The sequence below is a fragment of the Oryx dammah genome, unplaced genomic scaffold (genome assembly GCF_014754425.2).
Source record: "Oryx dammah isolate SB20612 unplaced genomic scaffold, SCBI_Odam_1.1 HiC_scaffold_20, whole genome shotgun sequence".
Lineage (NCBI taxonomy): Eukaryota > Metazoa > Chordata > Mammalia > Artiodactyla > Bovidae > Oryx > Oryx dammah.
In genome coordinates this window covers 57213009-57236504 of record NW_024070204.1, presented here as the reverse complement: position 1 = coordinate 57236504, position 23496 = coordinate 57213009, and the positions used below count along the sequence as shown (strand labels likewise).

The 23496-nt window shown below is 37.0% G+C and overlaps 1 protein-coding gene across 6 annotated transcripts in view; it reads left to right on the top strand.

Annotated features, from left to right (window-relative positions):
• The first annotated feature begins 285 nt into the window (after positions 1 to 285).
• ADAMTS6 (ADAM metallopeptidase with thrombospondin type 1 motif 6) overlaps positions 286 to 23496 on the top strand; it is a 290379-nt gene continuing 267168 nt past the window's right edge. For all 6 annotated transcript variants that reach the window (XR_005724833.1, XR_005724832.1, XR_005724834.1 and 3 more), the window contains exons 1-3: positions 286 to 874; positions 7967 to 8339; positions 10626 to 10990. Coding sequence is in view for 2 of the 6 variants with exons in the window: in XM_040262604.1 (XP_040118538.1) it covers positions 8243 to 8339; positions 10626 to 10990 (462 nt within the window). In the remaining 4 variants the exon portion in view is untranslated. The remainder of the gene's footprint in view (positions 875 to 7966; positions 8340 to 10625; positions 10991 to 23496) is intronic.

Here is a 23496-nt window from a genome sequence, read left to right as displayed (position 1 = left end):
AAGCCATTCATCCTCCCTCCCCCTTTCCTTTTCCAAGAAACTACTAATCACAAACCAAGCTAGAATTTCTAAAAGAGGTTAGAGGAAGAGGAGGAAACGAGGCAAAGTGGGGAAGGGGATTGAGGTTAGAAGGGCCAGAATTTCTCTCATTCACAGGGTGGAAAAGTTGACATTGTCTAAACCCTTCTGAATGGCTGGTAGTTGGTTACCCCGATTGTACCTCTACCTCCCCTCCCCCTCCACGTGACGACCCAGGACACATGCGCACCCGACGCAGCCCGGCACATCTGCAGACTGACGTCAGTGTGCTCTGCCTCTGAGGAAAAGCTGCCAAAATTTTCTACTGCTGCAATTCAAGTTGGCTGGGGGCCGGTAGTGAGATCTAGGGCTACTTCAACAAAACTTTGCTGCCCTTCCTGCTCTTCTTGTCTTCTTTTCTCCTGATACCTTTTGATGCTCTTCACATGTTATTTGCATAGCAAAGGCACTAAGCTGTCCAGGAAGAGAGGGCACCACTTCCACCCCCAATAAGTCTTTTTTTTTCTTCCTTCCTTTCTTTTTTTTACTTTCCTTTTTTTTTTTTTTTTGAAGGGAGGGGGTGCGGGAGAGAAAGGGGGTTTGCAAAGGCAGCATCTCAGGATGATAGCCTGGATGTATTGAAGGCATCTTTTTTTCTGCCAAATCGGAAAGTCCGTTCTCTAAAGCCCGGGTTAGCCAGACTATAGGGTTTTATTCTGGCTGCAGAATAACTAACTCACTGCTGTGGCTTTGCAAAGGGGGGCAGAAAAAAAAGAGGAGAGGGAGTACGTGAGTCGTCCAGTGCAATCTCTATTGTTTGAAACTTACTTTTTATCAGAATTTGAAGATGAAAACGGTAAGGAAGAGTTCACAATATTCAATGAAACCGTTTTTTTTTTTTTTAAATTAAAACTTGTGCTTTGCTTGTCTTCCGAATAACGCGTAGAAAACTTTTTTTCTGTGTGTGTTTTTTTTTTTTCTTTTTCTTCTTCTTTTTTTTTTTTTTTTAAATGGCAATGAGTGAGCTTGACTGAACTCATTTTACAGATAGAAATCTTTTAACTCCAGACTAGTCGGGGGTTGGAGAATTCTGGGTCTTGCAAATATTTTATGATGCAAAAAGAAATATATGTTTATTATACAAATAGACATGTTTTGTGAAGTATGACTTGATTATGATTTTTGTGGTCTTTAATCACCAAATAGTAATTGGGAAAGTAATAATGATGTGATTTTAATCTGATTTTAAGTTCTTAAAAAAAGACCTGCATTTTACAGTTTCAAGTCAGTGTCTTAAGTAGTCAGACAAGTGCATATTTTATGCCTGGGCTCAGAGGGCAGAATTAATGTGCTAGCTATAGTCCCGATACTCTAGATATGTTAAGCTCTTAATAGGCTAATCAAAGAGATGGAAACGTGTGTTTTTGATTTACTTTTGGCCACTTGGGACATGGTAGGCTCATAACCCTCTGGAGCCTTGAATATCGGGATATGTCCGTGTATATGGTATATGGGATCAAAGTTCAGAGACTGGAGAGGGGATTGTGCTTCAGGGGTTATTGGAAAGCTGCCTTTAGATAATGTTTACTATAATTCCTGTCTTTGGTAATTTCTTTCCTTGTTGTAGTGGAAGCAAAGAGAGGGAGAGAGTGAGAAAGCGCACTGAGAGGGAACAAGAGAGTGAGTTTCTTACTCTTGTTTTTATTTGAGCTGCCGGTGCAACGCGTTTGGGCCAAATGCCAACTGTCTGGGTCACACGCGTTTTATCCAAATAGATTTAGCGCTGCTGTCTGGAAATGGGCTGCTGAATGTTAACTTTAGGATCAACTCAACCAGGGCAGCTCAGACTGTTACCCTCTGTCTGGGTGAAGAGGGGTGGGGGTGGGGGGGGTGGGGCGGGGGGGGGGGGCGAGAGTGTGCAGAATGACGGAGGAAAGGGGAAACTGAACTATTGCTTGGAACTTTTAAAAACACACTGGAGTGTGATTTTCAACATACTCTTTTATGTTCAAATTTCTACAATTTTTTCTTTCCTTTTTTAGGTTATGTTGATTAGACTGAAACTTAGATGTGTGAATGGCAGCTCTCAAAATTCATGACAGGAAAATAAATGTAACATAAGACTGGTGTAGTTGAAAGGAAATTGAGAAAATTAATTTTGAAGATAATTGTTTTCCTGTGTTTCACTGAAGTGGTAGCTGCAGTTCCAGTTTATATTAATTTAGTGTTTATATGTGGTCATTCGTATTTTAGATTTTTTGAAGAATAACTATAGAGGCAAATAAGCTGATTTTAAACAAATCATTCAATTTTTTACAAATGGCAGCAAATGAAATCTGTGTTGTGGTATTAATATTTTTGTGATTCTCAAGGGCAAAACTCTCTAACCTCAAGACTTGAAATACTTTAATACTTCTTTGTGTCTGAGCCATTGCATGTAAGATTAATTCTTATTCTTGTCTATTCTTACTACTTCCTCTTCATTTCCTTAGCAACCATTAGTAGCTGCTGGTGCTTTGGGATGGTCCTCTATGCCAAATCTTATGCTGTGTGTGACTTTTGTGAGAGAATAAAGAGAGCTAACATATTAAGAGAGTTGATAGCACATTCTCTGGAACATTTCTGGGGAGAAGAGTAAAAGGTGGAAGAAGTGGATAGCTCTCTTGGTTCTACCAAAGAATTATCAACATTTTGAGCTAATGTCAAGAGAAAAAGGTGTTTCTGTTTTTCAGGAGAGAAGTTATAATACAGATAACGTATTTAACTTGCCATCTGGAAAAAACAGTTGGGCGCTATATATAATTTGGGGCTTGATTTTTATAGAATAATATTGTGTATTTTTGCTTTGGGCTTGTTTGCTTTTCTTGTTAGGTAAGTTTTAAGTCTCCTTAACTACACCTTTCCTTGGAAAGCACTCTCACAGAATTTATAAATGACCTGTAAACTTTTGTATTTCAAGCCTTAGCATATAATGGTGGTGGTTTTATTGCTAAGTTGTGTCTGACTCTTGCGACCCCATGGACTGCAGCCCGCCAGGCTCCTCTGTCCATGGGATTTCCCAGGCAAGAATGCTGGAGTGGGTCGCCATTTCCTTCACCAGGGATCATCCCGACCCAGGGATCAAACCCGTGTCTCCTGCATTGCAGGTGGATTCTTTACTAATTGAGTCACCAGGGTAGCTAAATATTTGTTGAATGAATAATTGGAAAATGAAATGAGAAGTTAATTTTCATATGTAAAAATTTAAGTACCTGAAGGAAGTGTGGTATTATTGCTTCCTCAGTGAAGACAAAATCAGCTTTAAAAAAAAAAATCAGAATTAAGATGAATGAAGGAAGTCAAGAAGGATGTTATATGTGTTCCTTAGCTCCATAATGATAGTTCTCGAGAGGAAATTATTACCTTGGCTACTCTTAGATCATTTGAGTTGGAAGTACAGATGATAGAGGAAAAAGACAAGTACCCTTCAACTTGGGTGGACTACTGAGGAAATCAGTAAAGTTTAAGTTTTTTAAAATTATTTCTACTTCGTGTTGCTTTGATCGATGAAAGCAGGTAAATGATCCCTTAACTCTACTGATTGGTGCATTTTTCTTAGGGGAAAAGTCTATGTAAAATCAATGTAAAATGGAAGTTTTGATTCTGTTTTCAAATTTAAAGTAGTTGTCAGTCCAGTTATCATGACCTAAATTCTTTATTGTTCACTCTAATAGATAATATGACCTAGTTGATTCCATCATCATATCCAACTGTTCCACATTCTTAAGGGACAGAGATACATGAAACTCCTTGAAGGAAGGCCTTTGAAAAATGATGAGTCAGATATTGAGGAGAAGGGGACTAATATTTATTTAACTATTAAAGTGAAGCGTGTGGACACTTTACATCATGTATAATCTAATCTCTCAGCAAATCTTTGTAAGGTAGATATCATAATCATGTTTTTATAGATGAGGAAACATCTATTAGAGTTAAGTAACTCACAGTCAAAACAGGATTCAAAACCTCTTGTATATTCCACAGCATAATGCTTCTGCTGTCCAGTGTAAGGACATTATGCTTTTTGGATAATTATGTACTATTTTAATATTAATCTGAATTTTGGAAACTATATCTGGAAAAGTTAGTACCTATACATATTTGCTTATAATGTCCAGATTAAATTCTCCAGTAGGTGTCAGAAAGTAAGTTTAGCTGTTCATTTTTATTGTATAGGTGACTAAGAGTGGTTAGATATATTAGTTGTTGTTGACTTTAATTGAACTTGAGCCCACTCATTTACTTATTATTAAATTTCTTCACTGGCACTGGAAGCTTGAAAAATGGGAGGAGGGGAGGAAGGAATGAGAATGGAGAAAGAGACTGGAATTTATTGAGTGCCTATGTGCCAGATACTGTAATCAGTGGTAGAACCAGGACTATCGCGCTGGTTTGTTTATCTTCAAAACTTCTGCTCTTTCTACTATGCATCAATGTTCTTTTTTTACTGCAAGTTCTGAAATCAAATGTTAGTGTACTTTTGGCCAAGTACTTCATACTACTTTTTCTCTGGATGTTATACTTGCTTATTTAACTTGGGCACTTAGAAGATAGCGGTAATAATGGTAAAAGTAGAGGTTAAAAAACTGTGAAGAGCAGGAAATTTCTCAAGGGGAGAAAACAGTTGTTTCCTAAACATGGCTCATTATAAGTTTGTCAGTTTTAGAGCCTAGGAAAATAGGAAAAAAAGGATAAATATGATTCACTACAAATCTATCATCACTTACTAGAAATTCACTCAAATATGTTTATTATATATTCCTCTTTAAAGGAAGATTAAAGTATATGAGGGACACACTTAATTTCAGATGTTTTTATGCCCAGCACTCAAGTAATCTGACAAAACAACATCGAAGAGTTAACTGTTCATGAAGCAACAGGTAAGCAGTTGGAGGCTGTACATAAATAGGATGGGAATCAAGATAACTGGATTGTTTTCTTTACTGTTGACCTTGTACAGCACAGATTGGAGCTGCAAGTCCACATATACAAGAATTTTTTTTTCAGTAATAATACTATAGTATTATTATTATACATTATATATTTATATATTTTTTATTTATATTATATATTATACATTATATAATAATACTATAGTACTACACTATCCTTGATTAGTTGAATCTATTATGGAGAAGCTGCATACGTAGAGGATTGCCTGTAGTTTATAATTCACATTTTTGCAGAAACTGGGTACTGCCCGCTCACACGTAATTCAAGGGTCAGTTGTGCTGTTATTGAATAATAGTGTGATTTAATCTCTTTATAGATTTTTGCCTGAGAAAGAATATATAGTGCCTGTTGTTTTGCCTAAATCACTGTAGAAGAAATTTTGAGATAAAACAGTTATTGTGTATCAAGTTGCTTAAAATTTCATGTTAATTATCATCATTTATGAATATTTAGTTTGATACTGGTCATATGCAATTACTATTGAATATTTAAGTTAGAGTAATTTAAAATGGAAATGTGATATAATAGAAAAAATTTAGACTTTAAAGCCAGATAATCTTATATATGACTCTGTGCCCTGCTGTTTTCTAGTTATGTGGTCACTATGAGCTTCAACTTCTTTATCTGTAAATTAGCAGCTGTATTAGTTACCAGTTGGTTCAAAAATTATCACCATAAACTTAGCAACTTAAAGAACACACATTTATTAACAGTATCTGTGAGTCAGGAGCCTGGGCATGGCTTACTCTGTCTTGTGCTTCAGAGTCTCTCAAGAGGCTATAGTTAAAATGTTGGCAAGGACTAAGGGAACCACAGAACACTTGAGTGGGGAGGAATATGCTTATAAGCTCACATATTCAAGGTTTAGTTCCTTGCAAGCTATAGCATTGAGGGCTGCATTTCCTAGCTAGTGGTTATCTGAAGGCTTCTCTCAGTTCCTTGCCATGTGAGCCTATCCATATGGCAGCTTGTTTCGTCAAAGTCCAGCAAGGGAGTCTACTGCTAAGATGGAAGTCAGAATCTTTTGTAATCTAATCATGGAAGTGACATCCTCTCACCACTGAGGTATTATATTAGTTAGGATCAAATTACTCCAATGAAGGAGGTTACAGAATGGCATGGGTATTAGGAAGCAGGATCTCTGGGGCCATTCCTCACACACAGCAATAATACCTACTTTATAAGATTGTAAAGAATATTAAAAGGAGTAACATATATTTAAAGTTCTCTTTGTTTTTAGACCTGACCTTAAACTACCTTTCTAGATATTACCTGTCTTCTGCATAGGAACAAAGCTTAATATCATTACTAATATTTTCCATTTTTTCTTGCCATCTATACTTTGTGGAATCTGTTTCTTTAATTTGTAATGATTGCCCCCAGAAACTTGACTTGTCAAATTCTGTTCATCTTCCAGGGTGTATCTCAAATGTTATTTTTTTTTCATAACCTTTTCTTCACTATCTTTCTTTGATTCAGAAGTCATCCCCTTTATCTGATCTCTTATAAATACTTTTGTAAGTTTATTATGGCATATGTCAGTCTGTCTTGAGTTTTTTCTTTTTCCTTAGATTATGATTGCCTAAAGGGCAAAGATTGTGTCTTAATCTTTTCTTATCTCCATGTTGTTATAGCATCATTTTTAAAACATGTAAGACAACAGTTGATTGGTTGAATTAGTTTTTCAAGGTTTATCAATTTAATAATTTTTAGACACAGACTTAAGAAACTTGAAACGATTGTGGGTTTTTTTATACATTGTAATAACCAATATTTCTAGCACTATAGGGAATGAAGTATTCCAAATAAGTTAATTTTACAGTTCAGTTCAGTTCAGTTCAGTTGCTCAGTCATGTCTGACTCTTTGCGACCCCATGAATCACAGCACACCAGGCCTCCCTGTTCATCACCATCTCCCGGAGTTCACTCAGACTCATGTCCATCGAGTCCGTGATGCCATAAGCTTTTGAATATCAGATATTTAGCTATAACACAGTCAGGGAAGTCCTATATACACAATATGAACTATTAAGCTATATAAGGACCATTTGTCTCTACCTTCAATGTATTACTTTGGGTTTCTAAAGCTACTTTTTGGTTTTTCCTCTTTTTTTGGTTAACTTTTGTTGCCTTTTCTGAGCTACCTTTTAGTCCTTTTTTTGTTTTCTTATTCTAAAGTGCTGTGTGCTGGAAAATCAGGTAGCCAAATATGCCAGTGTTCTGTATAAAATGTGAAATCATGGCCTCTGAGTGAAATTGTAAGTCAGAAGAAAAGTACATGAGATAGGACATGAAATCTGCTGTGTTACTTGAACTGAATTTTAAAAAATTATTTTCAGAAAATGAATTACTTTTCTTTATAGTTATATTCTAGATAAATTATCTCATATGTGTTGCTTTATGAGTCAAAAGATTTCCAGATAAAGTCAAGGGTTACAGTAAATATGGTTCAGCTTTTCAGAAGTTTAATTTATGCTACTGTCTGAGTTTTCACAAATAGCTGCTTAATACCACTGTGTATTTGTAGATCTACTCTCTAAGAAAAAAATGATGGGTAACAAATCAAACTCTAGATAGAGGTGTACTAAATGTTAAGGAATATAGTCACATACTGTTTATCACTTTCATAAAATGAACTTTGTGAAGTCAGCCTGGTTTTTATTGAAAGATTAGTCACTATACCCATGCATTGTTATTTTCAAAGTTTTAAGAAGAGAATTTTTATGATCCTCTTTAGGTTCCTTCTTTGATTATCAAGTAGCTTTGGTATTATCCTTCTAACATTTAGGTTTCCAATTCCGTACTTAGTCTCGTGAATGTTTATTTACACTATGAAGGACAACAATGGTCTGATTTAATTATGTAATTTTGTAGTATATGTCCTTTGGCAAGCATTCTGCAATATAGATCTGTCCATTCAGAATGTTTTTCAATTAACTTAATTTTTTTTTTCTAGGTTAAAAAATAGCCATACTTTAGTGACTATTCAGCCTAATGCTCTGCTTATGAAAATTTCCATCATTATTTTTTTCATTTTGGATTGAGAAAATGAATCCAAATATAGAAGAAAGTACCAGATGTTGGGAAAAAATACCTGCTAAATAGTGGAACATCTAATAACTAATCTGCAAGAAGTTATAAAGAAATAAAATTGTTATGCTTCGATTTTGGTATGGTATTGACTCTCTAGAACATAGGTAGCCCTCTAAAAAATCATCCAGTTTTCTAAATTATGGAAATTTTGTGGAAGACGTTTACCTGGATTTTGAGCCTCGTCATGGCTTCATCGGAATTTCATAGTGACTACAGGCTTTCATACAGTTCTCAAGGTAGGATTCCTGCTTTCGAAACTGACAAAAAAATATTGCTATTAATCTTACAAGGAAAGATTCTGAATATTTAGTTGAACGAACATTTTCTTTCAGATGTATAATGGTAGGAGCAGAGCCCTAGTGTGTCAGATCAGTGCTAGTTTCATAAATGTTAATGACTATAATAGACTTTCAACTTGTCCTACTAGTATTTAACATCTAGTGCATTTTAGAGTTGACTGGTCTTCCTCAGAAGACCCTGGCCTCTTCTTCTGATTCTTAACTTTACTAATATACTCATTGTCAGGGTTTACAGTAAAGATCATGCTCAAAAGGAATCCAAAGGTTATTGCTATAGAAGAATAAGAAACCAGACAAATTCTGACGTAAGATCCTTGTGGACCCTTAATATAAAAATGTGTTTCCAAACTTAAGAATTCTGATCTAAGGACTAGAAGCTAGATAAAAGAATTAGAAGTTCAACTTGTCAAGTTCTAATCCACGTGTGAAAGTTGCTCAGTCATGTCTGATTCTTTGCGACCCCATGAACTATACAGTCGAAGGAATTCTCTAGGCCAGGATACTGGAGTGGGTAGCCTTTACCTTCTCCGGGGGATCTTCCCAACCCAGAGATCAAAGCCAGGTCTCCTGCATTGCAGGTGGATTTTTTACCAACTGAAACACAAGGGAAGCCCATAATTTTAGTCCATAAAATTGAACTTTTTATCATAGAAAAGATGTTACCAGAGATCCTAGGAATGAAGATCATTTTGTTTTCCACACACCAGTCCAATTCTTAAAGAGTTATTGAAAGCATACCTTTTTGAATTCTGCTCCCATGAATGTATAGTAATAGATCTTTTTAAATTGTTGTTCTGATAAGCCAGATTTTCAGGACCATTATGGATTGATGTATATATCTAAGAAGTCCATATGTACAAAATGTGGCTCTCAAATCAACAAAGCCATAGCATTTAATATAAACTGTTATTTGTAATTGAAATAAGTATTATTTTTAATTTTTTTTCCATTTGGTCATGGTTTCATGGGAGTTTATATTTGTGGGTGAACTTCATATGTAGACAGTGAAGCAGTGTGCAGACATTTGGTTCTGCCTTAGTGATAAACTTAGCTAAAGGAAGATATGGTTAAGAAGGTAAATTGGTAATATTTAATGCATCTAAGTGATGAAAATATATTTAATAGTCTTCTGAATTTTTTATCGATCTGATAATTTTTAAACAACTGTACTGTAATATACATACCATATAATCACCCATTTAAAATATACAGTTCATTGGTTTATAGTTACTTACAGAATTGTACAACCATCATCACAATCAAATTTAGAACATTTTATCAACCCCGAAAGAAACTCTGAACTCATTAACGGTCACTCCCCACTTCCCTCCAAACCACCTTATCCCCAGTCCTAGGCAACCTCTGGTCTATTTTTGTCCATAGAGGTTTGCCTATTCTGTGTGACTGGTTCTTTTCATTTAGCGTAGTGTTTTTATAGTGTTAGATAATGAACTTTGATTATGAAGGCTGTTATGAAGATTCATTCATGTCATAACATGTTTCAGTATACCTTTTTATTGTACAATAATTTGTTGCATGAATATATCACATATTATTCATCCATTCATTCATTTATCAATTGATGAACATTTGGGTTATTTACCCCTTTTAGTTATTATGAATAATGCTGCTATGAACATTTTTGTGCAAGTTTTTGTGTGGATTTATGTTTTCATTTCTCTTGTAAAAATACCTGAGAGTGAAATTGCTGGGTCAGATGATAGTTCTATGTTTAACTTTTTGAGGAACTGCTAGGCTGTTTTCCAAAGTGGTTGCTGTAATTTTACATTGTAACTGATAATTTAAAAAAAAAGTTCAACAAGGCTGTAGAGATTCTGTGTAAACTCTTTTGGGTAACTTTCACAACATTTTATCTGAATGAAATTCTGTTGTTTTACATATGTGTATTTTTACCAATATTCTTATGTGCTATAAAATTTAGCTCTTAGAATTCATGTTTTCAAAATTAAATTTTAAAAAAGCCTTTCAAAAAACTTTAAAATACTTTTTAAAGGAATGGAATATTTGGAACTTAATTCATCTTGAGATTTTAAACTTTTGCTCTTTCATTTTTGCTTAAGATAACATGTTTTCCCATACTTTGTATATAATAATGCATAGTTTTAAGGAATATAGTTGTTTATACTGCTACTTCTTTGATCTGTTAAATTTTCTTTTCTTCCATGTGTTTTTTCTGGATTTTCTGCCTTGTGATTACAAAAGAGGAATTCCTGACTTATCTAGAACACTACCAGCTAACTATTCCAATAAGAGTTGATCAAAATGGAGCTTTTCTCAGCTTTACTGTGAAAAATGATAAACACTCCAGGAGAAGACGGAGTATGGACCCTATCGATCCACAGCAGGCAGTATCTAAGTTATTTTTTAAACTTTCAGCCTATGGCAAGCACTTTCACCTAAACTTGACTCTCAACACAGATTTTGTGTCCAAACATTTTACAGTAGAATATTGGGGGAAAGATGGACCCCAGTGGAAGCATGATTTTTTAGACAACTGTCATTACACAGGATACTTGCAAGATCAACGTAGTACAACTAAAGTGGCTTTAAGCAATTGTGTTGGGTTGGTAAGTAGATGTTATAATTTTAAATTTCTGATGGGGAAATAAATTCAAAATATAAATGTCTTTTCTCAGGTTAATAATATACACACCTATATTTATATGGTTTATCTAGGGAAGGAAACATTCTAAAATTTTTGTTATTTCTATTGCCTTTGCTTTTGATAATCTTTTTCATAATGTTTGCATTGAATTTTCAAAGTAGGAACAATTTTTAAAACCCTGTATTATTAGTAGAGGAGTGAATGAAACCTCTCATTTCCTTTTAGAGTTAATTTTTTCTGATCAAATACTATATGCTTAATGCATAGACAAAACTCAGTCTTTGATGAGGAACTTAAGGGTATTGTGTATATGTATGTGTTTGTATTACACAGGAAACCATGACACTGATTACCTCTTTAAGTTTCTTTCGTGTCTTACTCTGGTAATCAACATAACTTAAAATTACTCATAAGTCCTTGAAGCAAAATCTTATATATCAATCAATGTCTCTTTAGAAAATATTTTTTTTCCTACATTTATCTGATAATTGATAATAAATCTTATTTTACCCTGAAACTGGATTTCAAGAGTATAGGTTCTATGCTGGGCATTTGAGTCCATTCTAGTCTAATGGTAAATACACAGTTCAAGGCTGCACATAGTAATGGTTGTAGAAAAAAGCACATTCTTCCATTTCTACTTCCTCTATTTCACATTTTATCTACTGCTTTTCATGCCAGTGTTCTATTAAAGCTTTATTGGTTTAAAAGAGTACAGACATTTTGATGCTCAGCTCACATTTTCAGAAACTGTTTTTCTTCCATACTCTATCACATCCATATCCTCAATCTTATTTCAGTATAAAAAAGTATATGGAGTTGAGTTTAGATAGATTCTAAATTTCAAAGAAGTATTAAGAACCATGTAGTTGAGAAAAATTTTTGCTATGGGTATATATAAGAATTTGCTCAAATGTCAATTTTCTGTAATGTTAATAAGTCAAAATGGTTACTTAGATTTTAAGATTTGGGTTAATTCCTATAATATAGACATATTGAATATATTCATCACTAGTTTCTTTGTCTCTAAGCAGTTTTAAACTTTATATACAAAAGAGATTCCTCTTTTTGAATAAATTCTCCAAAATAACTATTTTTAAACTTATCACATTTGCTGTTAAGTATGATAGAAAAATACTGTTCCTAGTCATTAACCAAGCATTAATTATGCCATTGATAATTTTAACATGGTGGTCAAATGAACAGATCTGAGATTTAGAAAAAAAGCTAATTCCATTGTGAAGCTGAGGGAAGAGGAGTGATTGGAGATATGAAGATGAGTTAGATCTTATAGGAGATAATGAAAGTCTATACCAAGACTATGGCACTGGGAATGGAGCAGATGGAATACATTTGAACCTCATTTTGGTGAGAAAATTTATAGGATTTGTGTCTTATTGATTTTTCTTCCCTACATATAGTAAGTAGTGGATATTTAATGATATTTAAAAAATCATTGAACTGGATGTGAAATGGAGAAGAGAAAGTAATTGAAGATGATTGAGATTTCACTTTGGATGAGGCTGTATATGAATTTTACTAATAGAGAAAAGTCATGGTAGTGGAATGCTGGATTTTAAAGGAAGATGAAGATAGTGATTTTGACATAGTAAATGAGAAGAATCTGAAGAAATAAAGGTTAAAGATTCTAGTTGGCTTTTGGAAAATGTAGCTTTGAAATCTAGAAAAGAATTTTATTCTGGAAACAAATAATTTGAGAATTGCTGATATAAGTGACTACTGATGGAATGGTGAAAGACGATAAGGCAAAGGTGAGAAGAAGGTTATAAATGGAATTTGTACTTAAGGGAATAGCAGAGTGTTGTTGCAGGAAGGCAGACCCCTTCCAGGGCCCGAAACTGGGCTCTTGTCTAACGCTCGGAAATGAATTGTTCAAGGAGACACATGTGCTGACAAAGCAAGAGATTTTATTGGGAAAGGGCACCTGGGTGGAGAGCAGTAGGGTAAGGAAACCCAGGAGAACTGCTCTGCTGTGTGGCTCGCAGTCTTGGGTTTTATGGTGATGGGATTAGTTTCCTGGTGGTCTTTGGCCAATCATTCTAATTCAGAGTCTTTCCTGGTGGCACATGCATTGCTCAGCCAAGATGGATGCTAGCGAGAGGGATTCTGGGAAGTGGACGGACACGCAGTGTCTCCTTTAGACCTTTCCCAAACTCTTCCAGTTGGTGGCGGCTTATTAGTTCCGCATTCCTTATCAGGATCTCCTGTCATAAAACAACTCATGCAGATGGTTACTATGGTGCCTGGCCAGGGTGGGCAGTTTCAATCAATGTGCTTCACCTAACAGTGTCACTCATCTATTTTTCATCCTCATTGAAACTTCTGTGTCTCGTTCTCTTTTTTTTCCTATTCATTAGCACCTGTTTTGGGCTTCCCTTGTGGTTCAGCTGGTAAATAATCCGCCTGCAGTGCGGGAGACCTGGGTTTGACCCCTAGGTTCCAAAGATCCCCTGGAGAAGGGAAAGGATACCCACTCCAGTATTCTGCCCTGGAGAATTCCATGGACTGTAGGGGTCTTAAATAGTTGGTCCTAACTGAGCAACTTTCACTTTCACTTTTAGCACCTGTTTTACTTTTAGCTTCCTGTTGAAACTGTGTGGTGTTGATTCACTTTGATTTCTTGATTTAGGGGTGGTCAACCAGGTTTATAACTGAAGTTTCCATTTCTCTTTGGCAGCTAATAAGGAATTTGTGAGCAGGTCCTATGTAAATATCCTTCCTCATCACACTTTTATTTGCCAGTTTTAGTAATCTTCACGTTTATTCTTATTTTATGTCATGTTATTTTTTAAAATATGTCCAACTCTGTGACCCCGTAGACTGTAGCCTGCAGGCTTCCTCTGTCCATGGAATTCTCCAGCCAAAAATCCTGAAGTGGGTAGCCATTCTCTTCTCTAGAGGATCTTCCCAACCCAGAGATTGAACATGAGTCTCCTGCATTTCAGGTGGATTCTTTACCATCTGACCCACCAGGGAAGCCCTATATCACATTACATTTTTAATCAAATGGAATATATAAATAAGTTTTTCTAAAATCCCATTTTTTAAGGTCTTTTTAAACCAATTTTGTCTTTAATTGTTCTATATAAAATAGTTTTCAATGTAGAGATCATTGGTGCTTTCTAATCATATTTCCTTACCCATAATTTCAATTTTACAGTGCTTATACCACTCATCCATTTCCTTAGCCCTTGTATCTATTGCTTGGAATATATTCCATTCTTTGGAGTCATTTTTCTTGGAGTATATGGTTTAATCAATTTCTTCAGCTAGTAATAGCTCGAGATATTGGGGTTTCTTTTTTCCTAGGTTAGTTCCGCATTTTCTTTTTGTTTACAGAATTTGCATACTTGTTTTGTTGGAGAACATTGTTAAGTAATTACCTCAGAAAAGGTACCTGAGAAGTAAAATTTCTGAGTCTTTGCCTGTTTCAAAGTGACTTTATGTTGCCCTCTTATTTGGTTAATAATTTAGCTAGATATAGAAGTCTAGGTTCAAAAATAATTTTCCTTTAGGACCATGGATGTTGGAGTTGGAAAAGGGAAATATGGGATATCAAACTTATCTCTATGGCTTTATATCTTAGGAAAAGACTTAAAGGTCTAAGCATTGATTTATTTTGGTGGCAGATAAGTCTGCTTCTTATTCTTTTCTTTAAAAATTTTTCTTTCTTCAAAATGGTATGCCTTCCTTCTTATCCTTTTTGTTTCAGAAATTGTATAATAATGTGTGTGGGTCTTCTGTCCTTACACTGACTTTGTATTTGATGAGTACTTTCAATTTAAAGACTCTCCTTCAACTGAGATATATATATATATATATAATTTCTTAGTAACTTTCTCTCCTTGTACCCCACCATCCCATTCTGTAATTGGATCCCCTTTTTGCTTTTCACCCCATTTTTTTCATTTTTGTTCTAAGATCTATGAAATTTTCCCAATTTTGCTTTCTTTTTCTTCATTGATTTAAAAATTATAGCAGTCATATTTCTTATTTTCAACAGATCTTTTCCAGATGTTTGTTTCTTCATATTTTGTTCTTACTTCATGAAAAATGATTTTATCTCTCTAAGATACTAAATACTATACACATAGTTCAGTTCAGTTCAGTTCAGTCGCTCAGTTGTGTCCGACTCTTTGCGACCTCATGAATTGCAGCACACCAGGCCTCCCTGTCCATCACCAACTCCTGGAGTTCACTGAAACTCATGTGCATCGAGTCGGTGATGCCATCCGGCCATCTCATCCTCGGTTGTCCCCTTCTCCTCCTGCCCCCAGTCCTGCCCAGCATCAGCATCTTTTCCAATGAGTCAACTCTTCTCATGAGGTGGCCAAACTATTGGAGTTTCAGCCTCAGCATCAGCCCTTCCAATTAACACCCAGGACTGATCTTCTTTAGGATGGACTGGTTGGATCTCCTTGCAGTCCAAGGGACTATCAAGAGTCTTCTCCAACACCACAGTTCAAAAGCATCAATTCTTCAGTGCTCAGCTTTCTTCACAGTCCAACTCTCACATCCATACATGACCACAGGAAAAACCATACCCTTGACTAGACGGACCTTTGTTGGCAAAGTAATGTCTCTGCTTTTGAATATGCTATCTAGGTTGGTCATAACTTTCCTTCCAAGGAGTAAGCGTCTTTTAATTTCATGGCTGCAATCACCATGTGCTGTGATTTATTTTTCGGAGCCCCAAAAAATAAAGAATGACACTGTTTCCACTGTTTCCCCATCTATTTGCCATGAAGTGATGGGACCAGATGCCATGATCCTTGTTTCTGAATGTTGAGCTTTAAGCCAACTTTTTCACTCTCCTCTTTCACTTTCATCAAGAGGCTTTTTAGTTCTTCACTTTCTGCCATAACGGTGGTGTCATCTGCATATCTGAGGTTACTGATATTTCTCCCAGCAATCTTGATTCCAGCTTGTGCTTCCTCCAGCCCAGCATATCTCATGATGTACTCTGCATATAAGATAAATAAGCAGGGTGACAATATACAGCCTTGACATACTCCTTTTCCTGTTTGGAACCAGTCTATTGTTCCATGTCCAGTTCTAACTGTTGCTTCCTGACCTGCATACAGAGTTCTCAAGAGGCAGGTTAGGTGGTCTGGTATTCCCATCTCTTTCAGAATTTTCCACAGTTTATTGTGATCCACACAGTCAAAAGCTTTGGCATAGTCAATAAAGCAGAAATAGATGTTTTTCTGGAACTCTCTTGCTTTTTCCAAGATCCAGTGGATGTTGGCAATTTGATCTCTGGTTCCTCTGCCTTTTCTAAAACCAGCTTGAACATCTGGGAGTTCACGTATTGCTGAAGCCTGGCTTGGAGAATTTTGAGCATTACTTTACTAGCATGTGAGATGAGTGCAATGTGTGGTAGTTTGAGCATTCTTTGGCATTGCCTTTCTTTGGAATTGGAATGAAAACGGACCTTTTCCAGTCCTGTGGCCACTGCTGAGTTTTCCAAATTTGCTGGCATATTGAGTGCAGCACTTTCACAGCATCATCTTTCAGGATTTGAAATAGCTCAACTGGAATTCCATCATCTCCACTAGCTTTGTTCATAGTGATGCTTTCTGAGGCCCACTTGACTTCACGTTCCAGGATATCTGACTCTAGGTGAGTGATCACACCATCGTGGTTATCTTGGTCGTGAAGATCTTTTTTGTACAGTTCTTCTGTGTATTCTTGCCACCTCTTCTTAATATCTTCTGCTTCTTTTAGGTCCATACCATTTCTTTATTGAGCCCATCTTTGCATGAAATGTTCCCTTGGTATCTCTAATTTTCTTGAAGAGGTCTCTAGTCTTTTCCATTCTGTTGTTTTCCTCTATTTCTTTGCATTCTTCACTAAGGAAGACTTTCTTATCTCTCCTTGCTATTCTTTGGAACTCTGCATTCAAATGGGTATATCTTTCCTTTTCTCCTTTGCTTTTTGCATCTCTTCTTTTCACAGCTATTTATAAGGCTTCCCCAGACAGCCATTTTGCTTTTTTGCATTTCTTTTCCATGGGGATGGTCTTGGTCCCTGTCTCCTGTACAATGTCACGAACCTCCGTACATAATTCATCAGGCACTCTATCAGATCTAGTCCCTTAAATCTCACTTCTATTGTATAATCATAAGGGATTTGATTTAGGTCATACCTGAATGGTCTAGTGGTTTTCCCTACTTTCTTCAATTTCAGTCTAAATTTGACAATAAGGAGTTCATGATCTGAGCCACAGTCAGCTCCTGGTTTTGTTTTTGTTGACTGTGTAGAGCTTCTCCATCTTTGGCTGCAAAGAATTTAATCAATCTGATTTCAGTGTTGACCATCTGGTGATGTCCATGTGTAGAGTCTTCTCTTGTGTTGTTAGAAGAGGGTGTTTGCTATGACCAGTGCATTTTCTTGGCAAAACTCGATTAGTCTTTGCCCTGCTTCATTCTGTATTCCAAGGCCAAATTTGCCTATCACTCCAGGTGTTTCTTGACTTCCTATTTTTGCATTACAGTCCCCTATAATGAAAATGACATCTTTTGGGGTGTTAGTTCTAAAAAGTCTTCTAGGTCTTCTTAGAACTGTTCAACTTCAGGTTCTTCAGTGTTACTGGTTGGGGCATAGGCTTGGATCACCATGATATTGAATGGTTTGCCTTGGAAACGAACAGAGATCATTCTGTTGTTTTTGAGACTGCATCCAAGTACTGCATTTTGGCCTATTTTGTTGCCCATGATGGCTACTCCATTTCTTCTAAGGGATTCTTGCCTACATAGTTAGAAAAGACCAACAACCCCATTAGACTTTCTGTTCATTTAGTTATGTTCACAATTGCCTCTCTACATTTTTCATTATTAATTCATCCATTCATCAAATGATTATAAGTACTTATCAAGTATGAGGCACTGTTCCAGGTGATAGGAGTACAACAGTGAGCAAAACAAGAATCCATGTAATCCTATAGCTTACATTCTAGTGGAGGAGATGCACAATTAAGTAAATAAGAATCATAATATGTTGGATAGTGATAAGTTCTAAGGTAGAAAAAATATTTACTAAAGACCTTAAAAGGAATAAGAAAAGGAATGATGACATCTGAAGGATAAGATTTCCAGGTGGAAATCTTCAAATACAAAGGTCTGATTTGAGAGTGTTTTAGGAACACCAAGAAGATTGCCATGGCTAAAGCTAAGTGAGAGAGAGCAAGAGTGATGGAAGATGAAGTTAGAAAGAGAACTGGGGGCAGATGTTAGGCTTTAGAGAACACAGTAAGGAAAGAATCAGTGATGATTCCAAGCTTGGGGCCTGAGCAACTAGAATATATTAATAGGAGCCATCTGTGAGATGAGAAAGATGTAGGTATTAATTGAGATGGAAAAGCTGTAGTAGTAGTAGGTTGGGGGGTTTTATATATCATAGTTTCATATATTGAACTTGAGATACTATCTAGGATACTAGATATGCAAGCCTGGAGTTCAGGAGAGAGATGTGAGTTGTGAACTTATTTTGGGAGTCATCTATCTATGTATATGTTTGTAGCTGTATCTGTCTCTATATATGGCATTTAAGCCAGGAGGTAATGTGAATTTGCTTTGAGAGAGTATATATAGAATAAATTAGAGGTCTAAGGACTGAGCCTTTGAGTGCTCCAAGAGGTTAGGGAGATCAAAAAGATGTGGAGGGGACATCTAAGAACAGTGGAGCAAGAAGGTTGAAGAAAAACCAGGCCAATATCCTGGAAGCTAACAGAGGGAAGTATTTAAAGGGAAAAATGCTGCTGAGTCAAAATAAGAGTAAACTAAAGACCAAAAATTGAATTTATCAATGGCTTCTCTCCTAGACCTCCAGAGGTATTCAGGGCACATACACAAATACAAATATTAAGAACCAATGATATAAAAAAATACTGAAGTCAGCGATTATTCAAGAATGGTATTGTAGTGAGTGACAGTGATCCAGAAGCTAAAGTCTTTGAGGAGTGATGAAACTGACTTTGGGTCAGTAGTTGGCAACTACTACCTGCAGAGGGAAAAGGTGATGGTATGGGATTTGAAGGGTATGGAAGTTTTTTTTTTTTGAGAACAGGGCGATAATTGCTTAGAAATATCATTGAGTACAAGAAATCTTAACCCTCCCTCCAGGTCTAATAGGAGGCATGTAGGAGAGAAAGTAGCCACCATTCCAGAAGATTACAGGGAAGGAAAAATGTTATTCAGGGAGATTCAGGTTTTTGTTTGAACGTGATGAAATGAACATTCACAGATGAGGCAGAGGGTATGTATCAATTATATGTAACTGACCTTGAGTTTGAGAGGATATAGTCGCAGTGTTTTAAATGGTGAAGGGGGAAATAGAAGATGAGATCACAAAATGTAATGTACGTAACCATACGGGGAATGGAATCCAGGGAATGAGTCTTGGGGTTTTTGGAGGGACTGGCATGTCAGGGAAAGGAGGACTCCATCATCTGACCTCCAGCACATAATCCTTTCCCCTTACCCTCCCTTTATCCACAGAGCTCCTTCTCAAATACTGTTTGCACGCTTCTGTCCTGTTGTCTCTGCATTTGCCATTCCCACTGTCTGGCTGTTTCCTAAGATATCTGGCATACTTCTTCACTTTATTCAGGTTTCTGTTCAAATACCACCTTACAGAGGATGTTCCTGACCATCCTAAATAGTTTGTATAATTCTCTCTGTCCTCTGATTACTTTCTGTCCTGTTACTGCTTTATTTCTCTTCTTGACATATCTTGCTACCTGATTCTTCATTTATTTATACAATGAATGAACAACTTTTTTTCTAGTGCTTTCCTAAAGCATGTAAGCTTCATGAAAGGGCCAAAATTCCTTTTTCATTTTTGTACTCCTACCACCTAGAATAGTACCTGTCAAGTGATAGGCTCTTTAAAGCATACTTTTTAAATAAATAGATGAAGTTAGAAGCAACCCTCAGAGACTAAGGGAATTATAATATATTGACTAAGAGTTCAGCTTCCAAAGATAGTTGAATGAATTTGTTACTGAACTTTGCTCAATATAATTTTCTTATCTGCCAAATAGTAGTACCTACTTTATAGAGATATTAAGATTAAATGGGATAATGTGTATAAACATTTTACAGACTACCTAACACATCAGATCTCTGGATTTTCTTCCAGGACCTTTACCTTCTTGAAATTAGAGATTTATTTACCAGGTTTCTGACTATTTTTCTCCAGCAGCCTGACTTTCTTGTTTTTGACATCTGCCCACATTCCAGCATCTACCGTAGACGCTGCTTCCTCCACTTCATGCTTGTCAGCCTGTCTTATATAAGCCCTCCCTTCTGATGCACCTTCTTTTCTTCAGGAGACTTGCTTAGTTTGTTATTGCTTTGTTAATCTTCTTGGTAAAGTAATTCATAATCAGATATTAGGGTTTGTTAGTGGCCTATTCTATTATTCCTGTCAGTTGTTATTATTTACTCGCTAAGTTGTGTCTCTAGTCTTTCCCATTCTGTTGTTTTCCTCTATTTCTTTGCATTGATCTCTGAAGAAGGCTTTCTTATCTCTTCTTGCTATTCTTTGGAACTCTGCATTCAGATGCTTATATCTTTCCTTTTCTCCTTTGCTTTTTGCTTCTCTTCTTTTCACAGCTATTTGTAAGGCCTCCCCAGACAGCCATTTTGCTTTTTTGCATTTCTTTTCCATGGGGATGGTCTTGATCCCTGTCTCCTGTACAATGTCATGAACCTCTGCATATAGTTCATCAGGCACTCTATCTATCAGATCTAGGTCCTTAAATCTATTTCTCACTTCCACTGTATAATCATAAGGGATCTCTTTAAGAAGATTAGAGATACCAAGGGAACATTTCATGTAAAGATGGGCTCAATAAAGGACAGAAATGGTATGGACCTAACAGAAGCAGAAGATATTAAGAACAGGTGGCAAGAATACATGGAAGAACTGTACAAAAAAGATCTCCACAACCCAGCTAATCATGATGAGGCGATCACTAATCTAGAGCCAGACATCTTGGAATGTGAAGGCAAGTGGGCCTTAAAAAGCATCACTACAAACAAAGCTAGTGGGGGTGATGGAATCCCAGTTGACCTATTTTGAATCCTGAAAGATGATGCTGTGAAAGTGCTGCACTCAATATGCCAGCAAATTTGGAAAACTCAGCAGTGGCCACAGGACAGGAAAAGGTCCGTTTTCATTCCAATTCCAAAGAAAGGCAATGCAAAAGAATGCTCAAACGACCACACAATTGCACTCATCTCACATGCTAGTAAAGTAATGCTCAAAATTCTCCAAGCCAGCCTTTAGCAATACATGAACCATGAACTCCCTGATGTTCAAACTAGTTTTAGAAAAGGCAGAGGAACCAGAGATCAAATTGCCAACATCCACTGGATCGTGGAAAAAGCAAGAGAGTTCCAGAAAAACATCTACTTCCGCTTTATTGACTATGCCAAAGCCTTTGACTGTGTGGATCACAATAAACTGTGGAAAATTCTGAAAGAGATGGAAATACCAGAGCACCTGACCTGCCTCTTGAGAACTCTGTATGCAGGTCAGGAAGCAACAGTTAGAACTGGACATGGAACAACAGACTGGTTCCAAATAGGAAAAGGAATACGTCAAGGCTGTATATTGTCACCCTGCTTATTTATCTTATATGCAGAGGATATCATGAGAAATGCCGGACTGGAAGAAACAAGCTGGAATCAAGATTGCCAGGAGAAATATCAGTAACCTCAGATATGCAGATGACACCACCCTTCTGGCAGAAAGTAAAGAGGAGCTAAAAAGCCTCTTGATGAAAGTGAAAGAGGAGAGTGAAAAAGTTGGCTTAAAGCTCAACGTTCAGAAAACGAAGATCATGGCATCTGGTCCCACCACTTCGTGGGAAATAGATGGGGAAACAGTGGAAACAGTGTCAGACTTTATTTTTTGGGGCTCCAAAATCACTGCAGATGGTGATTGCAGCCATGAAATTAAAAGACGCTTACTCCTTGCAAGAAAAGTTATGACCAACCTAGATAATATATTCAAAAACAGATACATTACTTTGCCAACTAAGGTCCATCTAGTCAAGGCTATGGTTTTTCCAGTGGTCATGTATGGATGTGAGAGTTGGACTGTGAAGAAAGCTGAGCACTGAAGAATTGATGCTTTTGAACTGTGGTGTTGGAGAAGACTCTTGATAGTCCCTTGGACTGCAAGGAGATCCAACCAGTCCATTCTGAAGGAGATCAACCCTGGGATTTCTTTGGAAAGAATGATGTTAAAGCTGAAGCTCCAGTGCTTTGGCCACCTCACACGAAGAGTTGACTCATTGGAAAAGACTCTGATGTTGGGAGGGATTGGGGGCAGGAGGAGAAGGGGACGACTGAGGATGAGATGGCTGGATGGCATCACGGACTCGATGGACGTGAGTCTGAGTGAACTCCGGGAGATGGTGATGGACAGGGACAGCTGGCGTCCTGCGATTCATGGGGTCGCAAAGATCGGACACGACTGAGCGACTGAACTGAACTGAACTGAACTGAAGTTGTGTCTGACTCTTTTGCAACTCCATGGACGATAGAGGGCCAATCTCCTTTATTCATGAGATTTCCCAGGTAAGAATACTGGAGTTGGTTCCCATTTCCTTATTCATGAGTTCTTCCCAACCCAAGGATTGAGCCCACATCTCTTACATTGGTTCAGTTCAGTTGAGTCACTCAGTCATGTCCGACTCTTTGCGACCCCATGAATCGCAGCATGCCAGGCCTCCCTGTCCATCACCATCTCCCGGAGTTCACTCAGACTCATGTCCATCGAGTCCGTGATGCCATCCAGCCATCTCATCCTCGGTTGTCCCCTTCTCCTCCTGCCCCCAGTCCCTCCCAGCATCAGAGTCTTTTCCAATGAGTCAACTCTTCGCATGAGGTGGCCAAAGTATTGGAGTTTCAGCTTTAGCATCATTTCTTCCAAAGAAATCCCAGGGTTGATCTCCTTCAGAATGGACTGGTTGGATCTCTTTGCAGTCCAAGGGACTCTCAAGAGTCTTCTCCAACACCACAGTTGAAAAGCATCAATTCTGTGGCGCTCAGCCTTCTTCACAGTCCAACTCTCACATCCATACATGACTACTGGAAAAACCATAGCCTTGACTAGACGGACCTTAGTCAGCAAAGTAATGTCTCTGCTTTTGAATATACTATATAGGTTGGTCAAAAGTTTTCTTCCAAAGAGTAAGCGTCTTTTAATTTGATGGATGCAGTTACCATCTGCAGTGATTTTGGAGTCCCCCCAAAATAAAGTCTGACACTGTTTCCACTGTTTCCCCATCTATTTCCCATGAAGTGGTGGGACCAGATGCCATGATCTTCGTTTTCTGAACGTTGAGCTTTAAGCCAACTTTTTCACTCTCCTCTTTCACTTTCATCAAGAGGCTTTTTAGCTCCTCTTTACTTTCTGCCAGAAGGGTGGTGT